The 15,779-nt window shown below is 35.1% G+C and overlaps 1 protein-coding gene across 1 annotated transcript; it reads left to right on the plus strand.

Annotated features, from left to right (window-relative positions):
* The first annotated feature begins 3,245 nt into the window (after positions 1-3,245).
* Positions 3,246-4,117, plus strand: LOC139359350 (zinc finger protein 722-like). Its single transcript, XM_071081955.1, has 2 exons — positions 3,246-3,435; positions 3,933-4,117. Exons 1-2 carry the CDS (start codon positions 3,270-3,272, stop codon positions 4,034-4,036), a joined length of 270 nt encoding a protein of 89 aa, XP_070938056.1. The 5' UTR covers positions 3,246-3,269; the 3' UTR covers positions 4,037-4,117.
* Positions 4,118-15,779: the final 11,662 nt, after the last annotated feature.

Consider the following 15,779-nt stretch of genomic DNA (forward strand, 5'->3'; position numbering starts at 1 on the left):
ACTTGGGCTTCATTGGCACCACATCCCTTATGCTGTTGTGACTTCTGATGTCACCACCTGAAGGGCTATTCATACACGGAAGAGTTGTGATGGTTGTTGTTGCTATTTCTAGTGTTTTTACCTTGCTAAGAACACATATTTAGCTTTTAATAAAATTGTCCTAGAGAACCCTAAGGGCTTTGGTTAAATTTCTTGGTATTATATGTTATAAAATAGACAAAGAGGTAGCTAAAATAGATTAAAATTACACAAACTCTTAGGCTTAGGAAAGAGAACTGGAAATACCCCAGGAGCTTTGAGAACATAATTCTACATAGGACCCTCTCCTTGCCCCAGCCCTGTCCAGATTCACCCTCTTCTGGGCCTCATCTAGTTCTGGAATCTCTCCTTTTGGGTGGTGGCTCCTGCTGCCTCTCCAGAACTTGTGCTCAAAGTTTCCTGAAACTCAAAAGTAGATAAATGGAATCAATTTACTGTATATTTTGGAGCCTTAATTTCTTTCTTTTTCATTGAAGCCAGGGCTTGTAGAGACATCCTACCCAGCAACCTATGTTCTATTTCTGCAGATCCAGTAATTGCTCCACAAGTCACAAGAAAGTAAACACAAACATAACAATGAGAAATCTCTCTGAACTACACTTTACCCTTCCTTTCTATATTCCTATGGTCTATATTTATCTTTCATTCTATATATTTTCTTTCAAAATCAATGATGAAGAAACAGAAGAAGAAATTAAAATGCTGGTTCCTTCATCTAAATCCTGGGAATTATTGAACACTTAGTACCTAACTCCCAGGCTATTATGAGGATTAAGTCACATAATGTGAGATTCCCAGAACAGTGCTCCTTAACATACTTCTGAGCACATATCATCTGCTTAATAAACATTGCATTAGTGAATCTGTACGTGTTATTTTCCAAATGCAGACTGGCTCAGACATTGCTGTTTTTGCCTCCATCTGTGAACCTTAAAATGCCATCAAAGAATGTGATCTTTCACGATGGAGATTTGTTGTCTTCATTTGGATCATATGTACTTGTGACAACAGTGCTGGGTATAAAGGTCTCTGTGCTGTGCCTACTCTTTCTTCAGCTGAGTGTTGCTAATAGGTCCAGGGGGAACAACATCAGCATTGACAGGGGACCGTTCATAGACCCTTTCAAAACCTGCAGAATCACATCACGTATGGTAGGGCTAAGATTACCAAATGATTTATATGCACAGTGAAGCTGGAAAGACAATGCTTGGCAAAGTGGTTCTCAGCCCAAGCTTCTAATTAGGATCACACGGCCAGTTTGAAGAAACCTCTTGCCTTGTGCCCTCCCTCAGAGGCTGTCTTTTGGTCTGGGTGGAAGCATCCATGTTGTTTTAATTAAATGCCTCATGTAATTGTGAGGTGAGGCCAGGGTCAAGCACAAGGGTTTCAAGATACATCATGAGAGTTGATTTCAACTTTTGCTCCAGAAAGAGGTCACAGGGCCTGCTCTCCTTGGGTTTGGTAGGGTCAAGTCAGTGCAGCACATATTCCCATTGCTGCAGCAGAAATTTCTGGCATCTGTGCTAGGTGAAGACACCTGAGGGCAAGAAAAGAGAAACTGACATTTTGATATTTGAGGAGGACCTCATTGTTCTCAAATCTCATGTGTTATAAAAGACAGAAGGGGTGGGCTTTTTCTGAACATCTAGGTCCTTCTGCCTGTTGTGGTGACAGCAGGTGAGTGGATTGTGCTGATGCTTTTAAAGTCATAGTCTCAAGATTCAGGTGTGAGTTTTCCGAAGAAACCTGTGAGGGAATCCCAGAGGAAGAAGAAGAAGAAATGGCTTGTTCTCTGGTGAATGTGTCTTAGATTGAGCTGCGTCTACTCTGCTTCCTGGAATTCCATGTGTTTAGAACTAGCAAACCTTTACTCCTCTATTTGTGCTGTTCCTCCTTAATGAATTTGTTTCATCTATTTTTTTTCTCTTTTCTTCTAATAGTCAGGGGCTTCTGGAAATTTTCTTTGCTATATACCAGAGCCTTCTCCACATTCTCTTTATCTCGCCTTCTTACAAGCCATGTAGAATTCTCACCATGAATTTATGACCTGTAATATTTAAAATGTTCCCTTTATGGCTGTTGAACATGAGAAGGTGTGGATAATCAAGATTCCTATTGGGGAAGTGCTGGAGTCCTTGTATATTAGTGAAGAAGGAGAACATGTACTGTTTAGGTTCCATCTGTGTATCTCATCAGCTCTGTGCAGAAGAGGATTAAGAAAATACACATTTGAACAGAATGGCATTTATTGCCCAGATTAATTCAGAAAGTTCTCAGAAAAATAAGTTGGAGATACTTGCTCTCTAGGATGCTAAGTAAAGACTATTTAAATACACTATTAGAGATTACAGAACACGGGAGCTATCTGTTGCTTGGACTTTTCATATACTCGACGTCTTTTGATGATTAGATTGAGATTATAGCTTACCTTTTGGGGGGGTCAGTATCACAGCAGTGGTGATGTGTCCTCTGCCTCAGCACACAATAAAAACTTGTCCTGTTATAGTTGGTGTTAATTTCATTCACTTGGAGAAAGAGATCTCTGACAGATTTTTCTGCTATAGAATTAATTGCCTTTCCCTTTATTATTTAGTACCTTGGGGCACTTACCAGCTGATGTGCATAAACCATCACATTTAATTTGGAAGCTCCTGTGTCTTCTTTGATTCTCTTTACAAGTATCTTTCTTTGAAAAATGAAGGATCTCATTGTTTACCTGTCAGAAAAACTGGGATAAGCCCAGGCTCTGCCACTGACTGGGTGTTTAACACAACATTCTTTGTAGGCCAGAAACGTTAGCATCACTGGTGAGCTTGTTAGAAATTCAGAAACTCAGGCTTTATCCCAGATCTCCTGAAACAAAATCTGCATAATCAGATCTTCAGTTTATTGTTGTGCATATTAAAATTTGAGCAGTACCCTCTATTTAGCCATGACTTTTTCATCTGAAAAATACATACAACTTACTCTGTACGATGTAAATATAGTCCTCAAAAATGTATGTCTGTGTTCATGCTCTTAATGTTATATCTTATTATATGGAAAAGCATACGCTGATACACTGGTGTTAGAGATCTTATTCCATCCTCTTTCCTCCAGGAGATAATATTTCTGTGTTGAAAAGTATTTTATTAGGTGACTCTAGGCAATCATACAAGTCGCAATCAGTCCTCTTCACTCTTTTCATCCTGAGTCAAATTAAGAATTATGCCTATGGCCACTTGATCAACATGTGTTTGTGTACATTTTTTTGTGTTTGTTTTTTTCAGAGACTGTTGACATTCAGGGATGTGGCCATAGAATTCTCTGTGGAGGAGTGGCAATGTCTGGACACTGCTCAGCAGGATTTGTATAGGAATGTGATGTTAGAGAACTACAGAAACCTGGTCTCCCTGGGTGAGGATAATTTCAATAAATTTTTCCTAATATACCACAAGGGTTTCATTTCCGTCCTTTGTAGAATGTTTTTTGTAGTTTCTGCTTTCCATGAATGTATTTTAGATTCCTTCTTTCAAGACCATCTTGGAGATTCGTTGTTGTAGAAAAGAAATTCTTGAAGATGTTCTATTTTTACCTGAACTTTCCCCTTTCCTGAGCTGATCTGTGTTTTTAATTATAGATAAGTGGTAATTCCAGAAGTTTGGTGGCTTAAAATATTGTTGCCCACACCTGAAAATCCTATTGCCCCCACTAATTTTTGATTCAGTAATACTGGGTAGTGGAGCTAAAGACCCAGAAATTTCAAATGTGTCCTAAATATTCTGGAGGTTCTGTCATGAAACAGTATTTGGGGATTTTCTAGACTTCTATTATGTCTTCTTTTCCCTACTAAAGATAGTACTAGGTTGATAATTGGAAAATCACAGCAACAATTACTTTTTAAAATAAAACAGGTATTGCTGTCTCTAAGCCAGAGCTGATCACCTGTCTGGAAGAAAGGAAAGAGCCTTGGAATGTGAAGAGACATGAGACAGTAGCAAAACACCCAGGTAAGTGAGAGTGAATGAAGCAGATGGCACAGCAGATGACAGATGAGAGGTCCAAGGTCAATGAGGAAGCCAGACCTTAAAATGTGATTTGGGAGGCCTGCCTTTCAATGGAAATAGTTTGTGAGAAGCCTGGGTTTCTTTCTCTTTCTCTCATACAGGGGCATCTTCTGTCTCATGCCCTTAAATGCTCTATGGATTCTACTTTCCCTTTAGTGATCCTCCTTCATGTTTACATTGAGAGGCAAAGTCCTTTTCATGGCATATGAGGGACTGCATGATCTGACTGCTTTTCTGTTGCCTTTAGGGACACACAAATATATATTTTTAGAAACCATGGCAAGCCATTTTTAAGTTCCCCTTTTGAATCATGGCTGAAATTTGTGAGAGTAGTGGTGATATTGGGATTTGTTTCAGAAATTCCAGGAACACCAGGGACAGGTGTTATGAGTTTTCTGCTTTAAAATTTTCTTCACCTATGAGGTTTCAAATGTGTTTCTACAGAAATTCATACTCGGTAATTTCATCAGAATACTAAGCATATGCCCAAACTAAAAAAAAAATCTAATATGATTTTACTTCACTTTTTTTAGTATGAACTGAGTTGGTCATTTAAGGTCTACATGCCCTAATTCCTTAACTGTAAGATAGTTTAATTTATCTACTCTGTACATTGCTCAAATATACTATGCCATTAGGGAGCTTACAACGTTGCTGAGCACATATTAAAGTCCCATTTGTGACCTTATTTTTAATAACTATTATTTTATAATTTTATCTTGTTTAATATGAAGCTTACCTGGACTGTGTCATTCATGTGCCTCTGTATATATGTATGTGCATATATATTGCGGATTTTTTACAAATTACTTTTGTATAACTACATATTTTTTGTGTATAATTTAATGACTTGCTATGTGTATACCCTGTGAAATAATTAGTACGATCACATTAACAGACATGTCTACTCTTAGTACCTTTTTTTGTAGTGAGAACACCTGTTTACTGCCTTAGCAAATTTTAAGCATACAAAACATTGTTAACAGTAGTCATGAAGCTATGTATTATATCCTTAAAACTTATTCATCTTATAACTGAAAGTTTGTATCCTTCATTTTCCTCACCTCCAGTCCCTGGCAACTAACACTGGACTCTGAGTTTATAAGTTCAGCCTTTTCATATTTCTTGTATAAGTGAAAACAATCAGTATTTCTCTTAATGTGCATTTCTTATTTCATGTAGTACAATGTCCTTCAGGTTCATCCATGTTGTTGAAATGGCAAGATTCCATTATGTTTTATGGCTGAATAATATTCTGTTGTCTATTTGGTCCATAATTACTTTATCCATTTGGCATTCACAAACATGTAGGGTTTTTTATATATTTGAAATTGTGAATAATGCAGTGAACTTGGGAGTGCAAATGTTTCTTGGAAATATTTGCTTTATTTCCTTTGATTATATACCCAAAAGTGGGATTGCTAGATTGCCTGACACTTCTGTTTTTCAGATAACATTCATATTGGTTTTTATATTGACTCTACCAATTTAAAACTCTCCAGGAGTGTATAGAATTTTTTTTCACATTCTTATCAATAATCGTTACATTTATTTACATATATATGTAAAGATGTGTGTGTATGTGTGTATATGTATATAGCTCATATAGAGATGGATATATCTATACAACTCTATTCCATCCTAACAGATGTGAGGTGATAGCTCATCATGGTTTTGATTTGCAGTTGCCTGATGATTGGTGATGTTTTGTAACTTTTCATATATTTGTTGGCCATTTGTGTCTTCATTTTAAAATATGAATTCAGTCTTTTGCCTATTTTTCAATTGGGTTATTTTTATTATTGTTTTGGCTTTGGATTTGCTTAGTTCCTTATTTTTCATATATTATTCTCTTACATGTATAGTTTGCAAGTATTTTCTCCCATTTCATAAATTCATTTTATTCTATTTTCTGTGCAAAAGCTTTATAGTTTGATGCAATTCAGCTTGTTTATATCTCCTTTTGCTGCTGTACTTTTGGTGTTGAGGCAAAAAGAATATATTGCTAGGACTATCAAGATTTCTTCCTATTTTTTAGGAGTTTTCAGGATTCATGTCTTGTATTTAAGTCTTCAATCAAGGTAATTTTTCATATGGTGTAAGAAAAAGAATCTAATTTTAATGTTTTGCTTGTGGGTATCCAGTTTCCCCAGATCTGAGTACTGAAGACACTATACATTTTTCACTGTGTGTTTTTGGTGCACTTGTTTAGGGTTGACCTTATATGCATGGGTTTATTTCCGGGCTCTCTATTCTGTTCTGTTGGTTTTTGTGTCCATTTTTTTCCATGCTTATCATCCCATTTTTCTTAGTGTAGTCTTTAAATATAGTTTGAAATCATAAAGTATGATGTCTCTTTGCTTTGTATTTTTTCCTCAAGATTACTCTGGCTATTCAGATCTATTGTACTTTCATATACATTTTAGGATTGTATTTTGTATTACTGTGCAAAAAGCCACTGGAATTGTGATAGGGACTTCACTGAATCTATAGATGACTTTGGATAATATGGTACTTTAACAATATTTATTCTTCCAATCTATAAATGTGGGATAAATTTATGTTTCTTGTATCTTCTTCAGTTTCTTTCATCAATACCTATATCTTTCAGTATAAAGATCTTTTACCTCCTTGGTTAGATTTGTTCCTTAGAAATTTATCACTTTAATGTTATTTTAAATGAGATTGTTTTCTGCTTTTTTAAATCAGGTAGTTTGATGTTCGTGCATGAAACCATAACTGATATTTGTATGTTAATTTTATATTTTACTAATATATGGAGTGCATTTATTAGCTTAGACAGATTTTGGCTTACTGTTTATAGTTTTCTGTATATAGCATCATGTCATCTACAAACAGCAACATTTTTTCTTGTCTTCAACTTGAATAACTTTTCAAATAATTTTACTTGACAAATTTTGTCACATACTTTCAGTGCTATGTTAAAATAAAAGCATTGATGGTGGGTACAATGTGGCCTTGCATTGGTGCCTGTGAATCTGAAGAAGTAAACACCTTTTCAAGTTTTTATAATCTGGTTCCAAGAGGTAAAGATCTTCTCTTGTTGGTTCCCCCAGGGGATGGGATGCCCTCAGGGTTTGTAGTGAATAGGGGTTGTAGCTGGGTCACAAGGCTGCTGGGTCTGCCTTCGGTTGTCTTGTTACCAGGGTCTTGGGTGATTGTGATCCCTGTCTTATTCCTGGGCAGACTGGATTTCCTTCAGAACTTGGGTCCATAGGGCAGAAACAAGGACAGATGTCTGTAGTTAAGTCTATATATGGTGGGTCTTATTATCAGGGTGTGGATGAGTGTGTGGCTCCCAGTGAGCACCTGGGCGGGTTTTCCCAGGTCACTGTGTGGCTTGCTAAATGGACAGGACTGGCCATGAGCTGTGACAAAGGAAGCTAGAACTGAGTCACTGAACTGTTTCAGGGACCACAGTAAAGGCCAAGGTCTGCAGGCCTTGGGTGTCTCTTCCAAGGTCTCTGGACAGACAGGACGATTCCCAGACTGTGCCTGAGTTTCAAATGGGTATAGAGTCTGTTCAGTATTCTCAGTCGAGTTGGGTAGACCATTTCTTGCTGTGTAGCCAAAACCAGGAGTCGTCTAGTTTGCCACCTGAATGAGGGCCTGCCTTCTACAATGGATGCTTCTCAATCTCGAGCTTTAGCAGGGTTTCACAACTTCCCCCCTGGATCCCAAATGTTTTTTAAAGGTACGCTTTTTGACATGGGACCTTGCTATATTTCCAGGCTGATGTGGAACTTCTGGCCTGAAGCAACCTTCCTGTATCATTTAGTTGTGATTACAGGTGTGAGCCATGCTCACTCTCTCATAAAGACACTTTTATCAGGGATAACCTACACTTTTTGTGGCTATGGGATCATACAGAAGCCAGGCACCATCTATTCTAACAGTGTACTGATGTAAGTTTCTTGTATGCTTTGTTTCTATTTTCTATTTCAGAGTTGTAATTTTATATTCAGACATTCAGAACAATATGCCAGAATTTACATGTGATGTCTGAAGCATATCAGATAATCAGTAGGCACCTCGTATTTACCAGTCACTTGTAAAATTTTTACTGCAGGCAAAAAGGAATCATAGGATTTCCACCCACTTTCTTCAGTCTACATCTAAATGATAATATGATTTATTTCCAAATACTTATTTTATATATCAGTGACTCTCACTTTATTTTACAAAACATATATAGTTTTTTCTATTTAGAAATGTAACACTATTATATGCTTCTAAAGGTTAAATTACAACAGTATTATTTTGTGTAAGAATAGCATCAATATATTAAAACATACTAAAAATTACCTTTCATGTCTTTTAAATGCTTACTCATTAAAATATTTTTATTAGAACCTTTTATTTATGGTATAGTGCAGTTTCTATGAAATTTTAATGCCATACACTCCATATCAATGATTTAAAATACCTGCTTTCCATGAGTGCACATGGTTGATAATTTTAGTTATTTGGACAAATACTTTTTAAATGGTACATCAATGTTGCATTTCACATTTTATGGGTAAATATTTATCTTACTAAATTTTGAAATTTCATTTTTTGTATAGAATTTTGACATCAGTTTACTGTTTTTTTGTTTCATTTATGTGTTACAATTTTAGACAATGTGCAACTTCGAATGTACATTTTATGTCAGTATGGGGTTTAATTAAAAGATGAATCAGCCATATGTCTATCATAGTTAAGTTATATGTATGTGATTTTACCTATAAATATGACTCTAGTTTTGTTATGGCTTATCTACTATATTTGTTTTCTTGGTTGACTTATCCTGTCCAGGTGACTGGTAGTCATTTAAATTATTTTTCACTTATTTTCACCATGTGTTTAATGAATATTTTTTTTTGTACAAGAGAAACACTTTTGTGATTTGAAGGTAATTTTTGGAAAGTTTTATTTCTGTATGACTTTTTAGTTATCCTTTGAAAAAAGTTTAATTGTCATGAAAATACAAAACATAAAATTTGCCATTTTAATTGTTTTTAAGTGTACACTTTATGGCCAGGTATGGTGGCTCATGCCTGTAATCCTAGCACTTTGGGAGGCTGAGGAAGGAGCATTGCTTGAACCCACGAGTGTGAGACCAGCCTGAGCAACATATGGAGACCCGATATCTACAACAAATTAGAAAACTTAGCTGGGTATGGTGGCATGTGCTTCTAATTTCAGATACCTGGGAGGCTGAGGTGGGAGGATCACTTGAGCCTGAGAGTTGGAGATGGCAGTAAGCTGTGGTCACATCACTGCACTCTAACCCAGGCAACAGATTGAGACCCAGTCTTTAAAAAGTGTAAATTTCAGTCATGATAACTATATTGTTATGCAAAAGGCCTCTAGAACTTTTACATCTTGCAAAACTAAAACTCAATACACGTTAAGTAACAACTGCCCATTTTACCCTCTCTCCAGCCCTGGACAAACACCCTTCCACTTTCTGTTTCTGAGTTTGACTACTAAAGATATCTCATATAAGTGAAATCAGATAGTATAATGACTCTGTTACTGGCTTATTTCAATTGACAGAATATTTTCAAAGTTTATTTTGAAATGTGACAAGATATCCTTTAATAATATTCCCTTGTGTGTATACAGCACTTTTAAAAATGTGTTTGTCCAGGGACATAAAGATTGTTTCTGCCTTTTGGTTTTTGTGAATAATGATACAACAAACATGGATATTCAAATATTTTCCAGGTCAGGTGTTGAATATTTTGGATGTAGATTCAGAAGTGGGATTGCTGGATTATAGGATGCTTTCCTTTTTAATATTTTGAGGAGCATTTATAATATTTTTTAGCTACATTTTTTCACTTGGGTTTTAATTTCTTCACATCCTCAACAAACTTGATATTTCTTTTTAAAGTTGTAATGGCCAGTCTAATGGTTGTGAGGTGATTTTGTTGCATTTATCTACAAATTAGTAATTTTAAGCGTCCTTTCAAATGCTTTTTGCCATTTTTATGTATTTTTGGAGAAATGTCAGTTCAGTCTTTTGTCTATTTTTAAATCAAGTTATTCAACTTTTGTTGATTTTTAAGAATTATTTATGCTACATATTAACTCCCATCACATGTGGTTTGCAAATATTTTCACCCATTTCTTAAGTGACATTGTTACTCCACCAAATGTTTCCTTCGATGTGCAGAAATTTTGAAGTATAATGTAATTCAATTTTTCTGTTCTGTGTTGCTCATGAATTTGATGTCATATCCAAGAAATCAGTACCAAGACCAATGTCATATCTTACCCCTGTTTTTTCTTCTAAGAGTTATATTACTTATATATTTTGAAGTTTAGCTATTTTGTTAAAAACTTCTTTTGTATATGGTACAAGGAAAGAATCCAACTTAAGTTTTTCAGTGTAGATATTCAGTTTTCAGCATCATTTATCTGTCTTTGTTTCAGTAGCACATTGCTTTTCTTCTTGTAGCTTCATTCTTGTAGTTTCATTCCATTTTGGTCAGAAGACATACATTGTATGATTTTGGTCTTCCTAAGTTTAATAAGACTTGTTATGTGTCTTACCAGAATGAAGAATATGGTGTATTCTGTTGTTTTTGACTGGAGAGTTCCGTACATGTCTGTTACGTCTAATTGGTCTATGGTAAGGTTTGGATGTTTGTCCTCTCCATATTTGGGTTGAAATGTGATCCCCAGTGTTAGAGGTGGGGTCTGGTGTGAGGTGTTCGGGTCATGGGAGAGAATCCCTCATGAATGAACTGGCACCATCCCCTTGGTGATGAGTGAGTTCTCACTCTTTTAGTTCCCACGAGAGCTAGTTGTTTAAGGGCATTCGGCACATCTGCCTTGCACATGCTCCCTCTTTCACCATGTGAAATGTTTGGTCCTCCTTTGCCTTCTGTCATGATTCTAAGGTTACTGAGACCCTCACCAAAAGCAGATGCTGTCACCATGCTTCTTTTGTAGACTGCAGAACCATGAGTCAAATAAACCTCTTTATAAATTACTCCATCTCAGGTATTCATTCATAGTAATGTAAAATGGACTAATAGAATCTGTAATGTTATCCAGGTTTTCTTTTGTTTATCTTCTTTTTTTTTTATTTCTCATTTATTTATTTACCTTACAAGTTGAGACTCTTCAATTAAAACTATTGTCTATGATTGGAGTAACCTCACACAGTAGAGTAGTCTATTGTAGTAAATGCCTACTCTGTTCTTGCCATGTTTTATCACTTTAATGTATAAGGCAACCATATGTGATGGGCACTATCATCATAGAAAACAAGTGGCAGACCTGGGACTTAAATCTATAAAGTGTTGCAGACACAAATCTTTTCAGACGTGGCTAATATAAATGACAAAATTAGGCCAAGAGTGAGGCAGTACGAACTGGTGAGGACTATTACTTTTCCTTTTTGTTTTTATAGATTTAAATTATGTTTAACAAGGGCAAATAAAACTTAAGAAACATAGTAATTTATGTTAGCAAAACAATCATTGAAATACTCAAACGTAAGAAAATAATGAATGGATTTTAAAATTTCAGAGAATTTAAGAAGGAACTTAGAAAAATACCTTTGATGTTCAGAATCACTTATAGGAAGAGTCAGAAAAGTAGAGAAAATGAAGACACATTTATGTCATAAAGAATACAGAGTGGACAATACAAGATTAGAAGTCAAGTTTTGGGAAGTACCACTAAAAGGTGTTTATTTTATTCCCTGATAAAACTATCTCCTTGGTGACATTACTTGAAACATAGGCTTTTCACACACAAAGACAGGGTATTTTGAGAGGTAAAGAAATAGGCTTTCCTATCAGACAAAGAAATGGAATATGGAAGAAATGTACTGAAAAGAGAATGCTTTTGTTTATCTTCTACCTGATCAGCATTTCTCTCCTTTAGTTATATTTTCTGATCAAATTTTAAAATAAATTTTAAAATAAATTTCTACAAAACAATGTAACATTGGGATTTTGATAGAGATTATTTTGAATTTGTTCACCACTGTGGGTTATACTGACATGTTAACAAAATTAAATTATTTGACCCTTGAGCAAGAGTATGTTGTAGAGTGTGTTTAGTTTTATACTTTCTATTCTGGTTTTTCTATTCATTACTGAAAATGGGATCTTGGTGTCTGCAGTTACTATGTTGTACATTTCTTTCTTCATATCTGTCAATATTTGCTTCATATATTTGGGAGCCTGATTTTATAGTTACATATACATATAGATAGTTATAACAGTTACAAATTCCTAGTAAGTAGACTTATTTTACCATTATATAATATCAGTCTTTTCCTCTCGTTCTGGTTTTTGACTTAAAGTGTGTTTTCTCTAATATAATTATGACCACATGATCCATTCATGGTTACTATTTGCATGGATTTTTAAAATTCTGCTTCCAGCCTGTTTGACTGTTTAAAGTGAGTCTCTTGTAGATTGTGTATTTTATAATATTGTTTGTTTAGCCATTGTATTTCTTTAAGTAGTTTACACTGTTTTTATTGAAACAATTTCTTAAAGAAATGAATGTACTACTACTATTTTGGTTCTTAATGTTTTCTCTTTTTCTTGTAGATAGGTTTTCCCTCATCTCCTGTTTGACTGCCTTCATTTTTGTTCTGTTGTTTTTTAGTGACATGTTTTGATTATTTTCTCATTTTATTTTGCATACTTTCTATGAATATTTTCTTTGCGAGCACCTTGAATAATGGAGATTACATAAAACATCTTAATGTTATAACAATGTATTTTGATCTCATAAGAACTTCAATCAAATATGAAAACTGTAGCTCTTTACATCCTTTAGTTTGTTATTAAATTCACAAGTTATTTTTTATTGTATATCTAGTAACAGATTTATACAAATTTATATATTTTTTCAAACTCTATAGCAGAATTTTAGTTTTATGCACCATCATTACGATAGTAAACAATTCTATATCTGTTTATATATTTACATTTAATGAAGAGCTTTATATTTTGAATATGGATTTATGATATTGTGTGGCATTACTTTGATTTTCAACATAGTGGATTCTTTCTAGCATTTTTTAAAGGCAAGGTCTCATTATGTTGCCCAGACTGGTCACGAACTCCTGGCCTCAAGCAATCCTCCTATATTGTCCTTCCAAATTTCTGGGATTATAGGCATGAGCTGCTAGTTGTGGCACAGTTTTGCATTTCTTGTGGGAGTGTACTAGCAGTGATGAACACCCTTACATTTTGTTTATTTTGGAAAGTCTTTATTTTTCCCTTATTTTTGAAGTAACTTTCTAGATCAAGTATTCTTGGTTGATAGTGTTTTTATTTTCATCACATTCAAATACGAGAAACTCTTGGCCCCTTTCTTCTTCAAATAACCTTTGTATTTTTTTTTTTCCTATGTTACCCTTCTAGGAGTTTTTTCATGAAAGTATTTTTCTACTTGCTGGTATCTGATAAGTTTCAAATTTCATGTTTTAATTTTCTTTTGAAATTTTGTATTTCTGTGTTTTGTGTTTTACAGTATGCTTCTTGACATCAGGTAATTCTTTTAGTTTTTATTTTATAATTTTTTTTGAGATGGAGTCTCTCTCTGTCACCCAGGCTGCAGTGCTTTGATGTGATCTCAGCTCACTGCAAAATCTGCCTCCTGGGTTCAAGTGATTCTCCTGCCTCATTTTCCCAAGGAGCTGGTATTTCAGGTGTGCACCACTGTGCCCAGCTAATTTTTTTTTTTCTTTTTGAGAAGGAGTTTCACTCTTGTTGCCCCGTCTAGCATGCAATGGTGTGATCTCAGCTCACCACAACCTCCGCCTCCCGGATTTAAGTGATTCTCCTGCCTCAGCCTCCTGTGTAGCTGGGATTACAGGCACCTGCCACCACACCTGGCTAATTTTGTATTTTTTGTAGAGACAAGGTTGGTCAGGTTGGTCTCGAACACATGACTTCAGATGATCAGCCTGCCTTGGCCTCCCAAAGTGCTAGGATTACAGGCATGAGTCACGACACCTGGCCAATTTTTATATTTTTAGTAGAGATGGCGTTTCACCACTTTGGCCAGGCTGGTCTTGAACTTCTGACCTCAGGGGATCCTCCCATCTAGGCCTCCCAAAGTGCTGGGATTATAGGCATGAGCCATTGTGTCCGGCCATTTTATATTGTCATTTTGTAAGGCAATATTCAGCTCTACACTTTTAAGACAGTGTGGGGCAAAAGTCAAATATGAGTCAGCCATATGTCTGTTCCCAATATAATTATCTCTGTGTTTATTTGCTTGTGTAAATATTCCCCCTGTAGTGTCTATGACTTTTATATTCTGTTGTTTGGTTTTCAGTGGTGGTTTTATGCTGCTCAGATGAGTAATCATAGAAATTATCTTAATTTCAATATCTATTGGTCAACTTACATTATTTTTGTGTGGGAGAAACACCTGTGATTTGAAGATAATTTTTAAAAAGCATCATAGCTCTGTATCTCCTTTAGGTATTATTATTTATTTTTAATTATCAAAAACACATAACTTGAAATTTACAATCTGAAATATTTTTAAGCATTCAGTTAATCATGCCAAGTATATTCATATTGTTATGCAACATATCTCTAGAATGTTTTCGTCTTGCAAAACTAAATCGCAATACACGTTAAAGTGCTACCAATTTCCCCCACTGCCTGGTCCTCTACAAATACTACTGCTTTCTCTGCGTTTAAGTCCTTTAGATACCTCATATAAATGGATTAATACAGTCTCTGTCTATTTGTGGTGGTCTTATTTCCTTTTGCATAATGCTGTCAAGATGTATCTTTGTTATAGCTGTTAGAATATTTTCTACTTTTTGAAAACTGAGTAATATCCCATTATTTTTATATTCTATATTATATTTATCCATTCATTTGCTGAGGGAACTTTGGGTTGCTCTCATCTATTGGCATTCATTAATAAATAACACTTCATGTGACTGTATGTGTGACAGTTTATATTTGTGCTGTATTATATTTTATTGGTCTAGTTATTCATTCACCTTTATGCCCATACTAAACTGTTTTAATTACTATAGCTTTATAATGTCTTTTGAAATCAAGAACTGTGATACCGCCAACACAGTTCCTGCTTTTAAAGATGGTTGGTCACTTCACTGTGCCTTGAAATTCTATATGACTTTTTGGTTGCTGTCTCTATTTCTGCAAAAATGAAATTAGAATTTTAGAAGGAATTGCATTGAACCTGTAGATCACATTGGGCAGTGTGGGCATTTTCACAATATTAATTATACCAACTTTTGAAGAAGAGAATGCTTAAGCGAGTGTTTCCGTGTATTTGTGAATTTTTCACTTTTCTTCCAGTTATTGACTTACACTTTCAGTCCATTTTGGTTATTCATCTGTAAAATTTCAATTAAAAAAAAAACTTTTGACTTCTTTTGTGGCCTAACAAGTGCTCTGTTCAAGATAATTTTTATGAGCTGTTGAGAAGGGCATGTAACCTGATGTCATTGAGGTATGATTTCTATACTCCGTAAGGCATACTTTTCTTCATCTGCTCTGGAGTCCTCTGCCCTCCTATCAATTTTTATTCATATTTTATTATTCATTACTGAAAGTGAGATATTGAAATATTCTTTTACCTATCTATTGCTTCAATTCTGTTAATATTTGCTTTATATGTAACCATGTGAGACAGACACACACCCAACCCCCTGTACAC

This window comes from Macaca nemestrina, chromosome 17, assembly GCF_043159975.1.
Source record: "Macaca nemestrina isolate mMacNem1 chromosome 17, mMacNem.hap1, whole genome shotgun sequence".
NCBI lineage: Eukaryota > Metazoa > Chordata > Mammalia > Primates > Cercopithecidae > Macaca > Macaca nemestrina.

Excerpts from the sequence above, each read along its gene's own strand:
- LOC139359350 (XM_071081955.1), top strand. The coding sequence starts at position 3,270 with ATGTGTTTGTGTACATTTTTTTGTGTTTGTTTTTTTCAGAGACTGTTG. Across the intron at positions 3,436-3,932 it reads CAGAAACCTGGTCTCCCTGG|GTATTGCTGTCTCTAAGCCA; the intron begins GTGAGGATAATT and ends AAAATAAAACAG.